General features: G+C 30.8%; 1 protein-coding gene across 1 annotated transcript; it reads left to right on the plus strand.

Moving 5' to 3' along the window:
• Nucleotides 1-4699: 4699 nt before the first annotated feature.
• LOC141693861 (transcription factor MYB59-like) lies at nt 4700-6381 on the plus strand. Its single transcript, XM_074499046.1, has 3 exons — nt 4700-4897; nt 4999-5128; nt 5482-6381. The coding sequence occupies exons 1-3, from the start codon at nt 4777-4779 to the stop codon at nt 5960-5962; spliced, it is 732 nt and encodes a 243-aa protein (XP_074355147.1). The 5' UTR covers nt 4700-4776; the 3' UTR covers nt 5963-6381.
• Nucleotides 6382-8840: the final 2459 nt, after the last annotated feature.

Here is an 8840-nt window from a genome sequence, read left to right on the forward strand (position 1 = left end):
GTGGTAGTTAAAATCATTTCCAAGGTCATTGCAAATCGCTTGAAAGGTACTCTCGATCAGGTGATTTCAGAAACTCAGAGTGCCTTTATGTCAGGGAGGTTAATTTCAGACAACGTGATGATTGCTTACGAGATTATGCACACTTTGAAAAGGAAGAGAAAAGGGAGAGATGCGTATATGGCCCTAAAACTCGACATGAGTAAGGCGTATGATCGTATTGAATTGAGTTATTTACGAACAGTTCTTACTAAGATGGGTTTTGATAGATGGTGGGTACATTTGATTATGCAACGTGTCAAGATGGTTTCTTATCGAATTGTTCATGCTCATAGAGAAATAGGCCCAATATGTCCAACCCGTGGCTTACGCCAAGGAGATGCTCTATCTCCGTATTTATTCATTCTATGTGCAGAGGGACTCTCGGCAATGCTTCACAATTTTGAAAGACAACATTTGATTAAGGGAGTCAAAGTCTGTAAACAAGCCTCTGCTATCAATCACATGTTGTTTGCTAACGACTCTTATCTATATTGCAAGGCTCAGGAAGAAGAAGCTCATCGAATGTTGGAAATTTTATCGAAATATGAACTGGCATCGGGTCAAATGGTAAATAAATCGAAGTCATCGATTTTCTTTAGTACAAACACGAGCATGGTAGTAAGACGGCAACTCTGTAATATTCTGCAGATGGAGGAAGCAGACGAAAATTGCTGATACCTGGGACTACCTAATATGATGCAAAAAAGTAAAGTAGCAACCCGGGCCTTTCTGAAAGATAAAGTGAAAAGATGTACTTTAAGTTGGGAGGGAAAAATAATTTTGCAGGGAGGAAACGAAATTTTCGTGAAATCAATTGTCCAAGCACTTCCAACCTATGCAATGAGTGTTTTCCTATTGCCGTTGGAAATTACTAAGGACTTTGAAAGGAGCATATCAAGGTTTTGGTGGAACTCGAAGAAGAATGATAGCAGAAGTATTTAACTGGATGAATTGGGAGCGTTTGAGCCTCATGATAAGATAAAATAATAAATACTACTGATCCAGCTAAAATAATTATACTATTGAACGAGGGTAAACAAATTAATATAAATTATTCATCCATGATAAAAAATTTATTACACAATTGATCCAAACGAACACAAAATTAAAATATAAAATCAAAATATAATTTTACCAACAAGAACAAAATCATAGATACTAATTATCTGGGTTAAAACAAAATTATCTTTTTGTTCCGGAGCAAAAAAAATTAAAATTAAACTAAAAATAATTAGTTGGATTTAGTCAGAGTAACGGGCATAAGAACAAAATAAAATATTGTAAATCACTCACCCGTGATAAATCAAATTTATAATATCATTTTTAAATAACTCCTATAATTAATTGATTGAGTAATAATTTTTCTAAAATAGTATTTTTTTAATGTCCCAGATATAATAGAAGACATTATATTTTTTTATAGGTGTATTAATTTAATTGTCATGAAATCATATCATTTAAAATTTAAAATAAGCGCATTTAATAATCAATTCAAAATAATTTTTTAAAAATTATATATAATACCAAAAAAAGACACGTGCAATCCGTGCATTGTACGAGTTTTAACTAGTAATAAAAAACGTTAATTGGCATATAATAGAACATGTTATTACATGTGCTTTAATTTTTAAAAATAAACAATGTACTTTTCTATACTCCACTTAAACATGTGCTTTAATTTCTATAACCAACTTTTTTACTATTCTATTATACACTTAAACATGTGCTTTAATTTCTATAATTAACTTTTTTTACTTTCCTATGCTACACCAAAAGAGTCTTGCTAAGGAACTAGCGCAGAGAGTCGGACCGGTTTTTGGAGTTGTTAATTTTTTTTGTTTAATTCTGAAAATGACTCTTGGCACGGGGAGAAGCCACCATTTCGATTGCAGTGTCCCTTAAATTTTATTTTATCCGATGATGTTAATATAAATATTTATATGGTTGAATTTAAACTGTTTACAGATAATCTCGTGTAAACACCTTCTAACTTTACAACCCGGTCTATTTTAATATTTATATGTTATATTATTTATAATTTTAATAAAAATTATTTTAACTAACACAATATTAAAATTATTTAATATAAAATTATGGACTTGAAAATTTTAATTTGAATGTGTATAATTCTAGTTAAAATTAAATAGCATAAAAATATATATGATTGATTTAATTTGAATAATTAGTCTTATTAACATGTTTATAGTATATATGTGAATAACAATATATATATTTGTTACCGGTAATCCGAACTTGAAACCTTATTTATATCTTTATAAATATAAATAATATTATAAATGGTTGTTACGACTTGAACTTGGAAACTTGAATAATGTATAAATAAATATAATTATTAGTTTTTATTGAAATTCGAAAAAACTTGTGTAATGTATAAATAATAATATAAATATTGGTTATTTAGTGTTTGGATGGTCCTTATAATCTGATCAAGAATATATGAGACAATCATGAAATAATCAAAGCAAACTAAAAAAATAGTACCAAATTATACCCCGATTGCAATTATTATAATATAGTATAAATGGTATAGATTTTTTTTTATCGTATATAACCCGCAGCCGCTACCATTCGGATGCGCTGGGTAAACCCTACGGGCTCACGCAATAGCATAATTATAAATTCGCCTCCCGTGGGGATAATTATCCCCTCTTTAAGTAACTGATTCAATTTTTACGGAGCCAATCCTTGCGGGTTAATGGTATAGATTCAATAAGGTAGTGTGACAAAAAGATATAATGAACACAATTTTAATTGCTAAAAATTTGTACTTTATAGTTTAGGGTAATGAAAAGATCAGATTTTAGTATTACAATTCCACCTATTTCATATATTTTAATTATTTAGATACCCATATGTTCTATAATGAAATTGATTAAATTTTGTTTTATCATAATCAATTTGTCAAAGTTAGATATATTTTATATACTTTTTAAATATGACTAAAATTGAAAATAAAACTTCAACTTACGGTTCTTATTTTTTGAGTTAAAATTTAATTTGTTTGCTAATTTTGCTATGCATATAAAAAGCGATTTAAACTAAATTTGAATCAAACCACTTTAAACTGATTGATCCGGATGATTTTTAAACATAACGGTATAACAAAAGGTATAACAATTTAGTTTTATATTCAGATTAGAAAATGGATAACTTCGATTTGGAACATCAACACGTCCAAAGCACACCCTCCATATATTATTTACATCTCAATTAAATGTTAAATAATAATATATAAAAGTTATGTGTCAATTTCTTACAAATCAGTCTAGTGATAAATATGTTATAATAGTGCTAGAATAGTGTATGAACTTCTTATAAATAACATTATGAACGACTTTCTCTCAAAAAATATTCGAGCAAATTATCTTTTAGCATCTGGAAGGACAAGAACAACCATGAGACAGGCAGTAGTTAGCTAGTAAATTTTATTATTTGGTGTATATAAATGATAAATCCAATTACGATCCATTAAAAAATTATGTCATTTTTTGCGTGCGATTTCGGATTGTGCAATTTTCAAATCAAATTTCGTGTACATTTAAATAAAATATTAAAAAAATTTAGTTAAATATTACTAGTTGAGTTCGAAGTCGATAAGTTTTAACGAGTTTAAATTTTATTAAATTTAAAATATTTTTTATTTTATTTTTGTGAAAATTATATATAACAGAACTTCATAATTATATTTATATAAATTTTAATATTTTTTGAGCTATTTATTTATTTAATATTTAATAAAACCAAATTATTAAGAGTTGGGAAGGGAATTGTCTTGATCATATAATAGCTAGGGGAATGGGGCTTAAATTCAATTTGAAATAGTTATCTCCACTTTATACTTTTAATTTTTAAAGCATTCTAAGCCCACTTGTCCTTTATCTTTTCCCTCGTGGGCCTTTGTTTAAGTCAAGCACACCACTACCACGAATCGAATTTTACTCATGAAGGCGAGAAAATGTAGTATCTTCTTGTTTAACTTTTTCACTATAATAATATGCAACTTCAGTGCTAAACCTTTCCTTTTTACCTTCTTTTTTTCTTTCTATGTTTCAAATGATACAGTTATGTTACTCTCCCATGCATACATTTTATTTGTTTTTACAAGTTGTATATTAGGGTCGAACCACTTATTTGTTTTTACGAGTGGGATGTCAAAATTTAACCAATTATTCGCTTTTACGAGATTTTGTGAATCGATAGGATACAAGAATCGAACTACTTATTTGTTTTTACAAATTAGATACGGGAGTCTGGACCATTGGCCTAACTCGACAAAAATCTTTACTATATATATACGAAACTGTATTTCCAACACACGCAGTTAATGGTATAATCTGTACGGTGACAATCTGTCTGCAGCACCAACTATATAATTAATGTATAGTGTGTGTGAACTGTAAAGATGGTGGGCATATATTAGCTGACATGGAGAGCAAGATACGAGAGGTTGATCGTCATATATGTTATCAACCACTTATCTACACTATATTCTAATTATAATGGCTTACATCATTTGCATTGTAAGCATCCAATCACCAGTGAGCATGGGGCCGCCACACGTACTATCAGGATGCGAATCGCAAGTGGAAAACAGGAAATGAGCTATTATGGTAGTAGTATAAATAATGACAATGAATTTACAGGGTTGCACACAGCTCGTTAAAAGTAGAACAAAGATAAAGGCAAGAAAAGAAAAAAAGTTGATTTGGAGAAAAAATGGAACATCTAGAGGAGGAGATGAGAAAGGGACCCTGGACTGAGAAGGAAGATATTCAGCTGGCTTTGTACGTGAATTTATACGGAGATCGTCGTTGGGATTTCATAGCCAAAGTTTCAGGTTTGAAGGTGGCGGGAGACAACTTATGGAGGTAGGCTTGTTTAGGCATGGTGTCCTGTTTTACGAAGAACATAAACTAACTATGTCTTCATTTGTTCTAGGTTTGAAAAGAACAGGTAAAAGTTGCAGGTTACGGTGGGTTAATTACCTTCATCCCGGTCTCAAACGTGGCAAGATGTCGTCTCAAGAAGAACGCCTTGTGCTTCAACTTCACTCCAAGTGGGGAAATAGGTATACTGGTGCTGAATCTAATATATGACCCGATTAAGGTTTTCTTTTAACACCTTGAGGTTTTGAGAGATTCGATTAATAGTTGGAACACACTTAAGTCCGTAATACATGTATGTCCAAGTGTTCGTTCAAATACAAACTAATTTAACCGACAAAGTGTAAGCGGATGAAATTTATTGATGAGACTAATGATTTGTCACGGCTTTGAGACTAGTACTGGTGACCTGGAGATGATTTGCAGAGTTTGTAACGAAACATGCCCATATCTACAAGAAAAAATTGAAATATATATGGTTGATTATTGTGATTATTAATTCTTGATATTATGTGATAAGTATTATGTATTCCTGTAGATGGTCAAGAATTGCTAGGAAGTTACCTGGGAGAACTGACAATGAGATTAAGAATTACTGGAGAACTTATATGAGGAAAAAGAGTCAAGAGAAGAAGAGGACCAATTTCTCATCACCGTCTTCATCAGTTTCCTATAACTCTTCTTATTCCTCGTCTTCCACAGCCAGTTCAATGAAAATAAAAGACACGAATGAGAGGAACTTTTTTGATACTGGTGGAGTAGTAGCTGCAAAGGGACTTGCTGATGAAGAAGAGATTCAAAAGGGCGAGTATTCGATGGAGGAGATATGGAATGACCTTGTTTCATCGGACGATGATGAAATCAAACCAGTCTGTCCAACCTTGGCATCACCAGTCTGGGACTATTGTCAAGACTCTTTCTGGATTACTGATCAGGGGAAAGATACTAACATGTTTCTCCATACAAGCGAACCATTTTATTCCTTGTTTGGACAAGACGAAACATTTTTTGCAGCCTAATTAACCAGTTCTTTATTCATTCAAACCAATATACTTGGCCATCCTAGTGTCGAATAATAACATCAGTTCCATTGTATGTAGCCATGAGGTTAAGCTAACCCATGTGTGAGTTGTGTATTACTCCGTTGTCTTGTTTTGCTTGTTCAAGTACCCATTGTATTGAATAATTTTGAGCTCTCTTGGGAGACGTAAAAATTATCAAGTACCACTGTTGGTGCGGACGTTTTGTGTGATCTTTTAAAGTACTAGTAATTTTGTCATTCAAATTTTAAGTTGTGATTTCTTTGTTCGGTCTTCTCCTTGGTTGTGTTTCTGAATTTCATGCAAAAAGAGATAAGTTTGTAAGCAGAAAAGGGTACTACCTACGTCCCAAAATACTAGTCATTGACTTTTTACGCGTATTTTAAGGTGAATAAAAATGATAGTTTCACAAATTATTTTTCAAATTTTCTTTTTCTGAATAAAAGTATATATATTAAATTTTAATTCAAGAAAAGAAAAATTAGAAAAAAGTATGTGGAGGTATGATTTTTATATACCTTAAAATACGCGTAAAAAGTCAAAGGGACTTGTATTTTGGAACGGAGGGAGTATCTACTACGAAACTGGTTTAATCGGATGAAATTATAACATTTACATGCATAGTCTGATTATAATATTTATACTTTTATTATTTCATAAAAATAAATTATAAAAGAAAAAAATTAAATATTAATGAGATTAATGAAGTTAAAATATTTACATATTATTTCATATGAATTATATTATTAAAGGATTCAAGATTTAGATAGTTAAAATTTAAAAAATTCCTTATATTCCAATAGGTCGCTTCGTTGCCTATAGCCTGGAATAGTACTGGTGTAAGGGGATGATTTGATATTTTATTTCCTAATGTTGTTTTTTTAATTTTTTAACTATTTTTTAATATTATAATATGAATTATTAAAATTAATTTTTGAAATGTTTGGTTTTCTATAAAAGAAGTAAAAAAGAAGTTGTGTGAAATTAGAAATTAAGTTAGATAATAATTTATAGAGTTTGTAGTTATATCAGATACATTAAATATACATGATAATAATAATTTATATTATATTTGTTTAAACTTTGTTTTGGAAGGTGTTAACATAATTTTAGGAAGGTATTAACTAAGTGACCAAACTAAACCATGTTTCGCTTATAATAATATAATATAGATTTCTAAAACTAAGGAAAAGATAAGACAAGTTCTTTTTGTCGTAGATAAAGGGGGCGTGCCCTTGAAATAATGAAAATGGGAAAAACCTTAAGATTTGAAGGCGCGCCCAGATAATGCTTTAGCAGGGAAAAGAGTCCTCAGATTGATAAGAAGGAAATGAGTTTGTTTGTTGATTGATGCCTTGATTCTTCAAGGCGCACCCTCAAGATACAAGAAGACACGCTATACTGTTATGTGAAGGAATTTTTGAATGATTTTTTGAGCTGGCCCATAATTCATGGAGGTGTTAGTGCGCGCCCTTAATAAAAGAAGTGGCTTGAGAATGAACTTCAATATGTTACTTGTACGAGTTCTTTGGATGCATCAAGGAGAAATGAGATTAATATTACTAACGTATTTGCTGCAGGTACTCTATTGAAGAACTCATTCCTGTAATGAAACGACAGGAAGGCAATGTTCGTGGTCAGAGACCTCCAGGTTTCCTGAAAGAGATATATCCCAAGTCCAATCATGTATGAGGATTTAGGAATAAATTTTATGTAATATGTTTTGATTTCATTGATATTAATAAAAGACTTATTTTGTTTTTATTACGGGCTCTATCTATTTTAACTGTTTGAATAAGATATACCACAGTTTAGAGTAAAGTTTTTTATGGATTGTGATGACATCATAATAATGAGACCTAAAAGATGATAACTCTAAACTTAAATAGTTCCTGGTCGTAGGATTACTAATTGGTAATTAATAATCCGCAAAGATCGGTACATACCATGCTTGCTTCATTATGAAGGATGTCTGTTCTCATAGACATTTGTGTGGTGACACTATAGCTAGTATGTAGGTGCTTATTATAGAATAAGTTCACTAAACATGACTCGCACAGCTGAACAACTGATGGAGTTCACTAACGTGTCAGCACTTGTTCACATAGTGATAGTTGTACAAGTATCCTTAGACTTGAGGTCATCATAGTAATCTTGTGTACATTGAACTATGCTTTGGTTTAGTTCTTAGTCTCCAGGGACAATTATAAGGGCTCTACTGGGTATAGGAATTTGTATACGAAGATAGTGTATGATCAATAAAGAATCTACCCCTTCTAGTGAAGGAAGAGAATGCTCGATGCTGATCCACTTATGCTAGTTCTGGAATCTCTGGCCAGAGTGAATGAAATTAGAAAGGAGTTTCTAATTTACATTAAATAGAACTAAGCATAGTGAATGGGAAAGCAAGTGATTAAATAAGATAGGTTTGACACAAGTTCCATGCCTTGTATTTAATCGTGACATTTCAGGGTAGAAGGAATTAATTGTACGGTAACTATTCACTGAATAGGTTCTTGGTATTCTAAGCAGTGAATTCGTATTATCCGGATAGTCGCGATATGCTGAGAAGTATCCCTCACGATGTAGAATAAATATGATTAATTAATTAATCATATTTAATGAATTAGAGAATTTATATAAATAATGATAAAATAGTTTTATTATTATTTATTTCTACTACCGGCTTAATATTGAACCTACAATATCACACCATAAAAGAGAATGATTTAATGGTGGAGGAAGTAATTAATAATGGCTGATAATTATTTATTTATGAAATAAATAATTGATTGGAAAATTTAATAATTGATTAAATGATATTTAATTGATTATAAATTAATTAAGAAAAGGTTCT

The sequence above is a fragment of the Apium graveolens genome, chromosome 10, assembly GCF_009905375.1.
Source record: "Apium graveolens cultivar Ventura chromosome 10, ASM990537v1, whole genome shotgun sequence".
NCBI classification, from domain to species: domain Eukaryota; kingdom Viridiplantae; phylum Streptophyta; class Magnoliopsida; order Apiales; family Apiaceae; genus Apium; species Apium graveolens.

Coding starts and splice junctions, on each gene's coding strand:
- LOC141693861 (XM_074499046.1), top strand. CDS start 4,777: ATGGAACATCTAGAGGAGGAGATGAGAAAGGGACCCTGGACTGAGAAG. Junction 4,898..4,998: donor TTTCATAGCCAAAGTTTCAG/GTTTGAAGGTGG, acceptor CATTTGTTCTAG/GTTTGAAAAGAACAGGTAAA. Junction 5,129..5,481: donor CACTCCAAGTGGGGAAATAG/GTATACTGGTGC, acceptor GTATTCCTGTAG/ATGGTCAAGAATTGCTAGGA.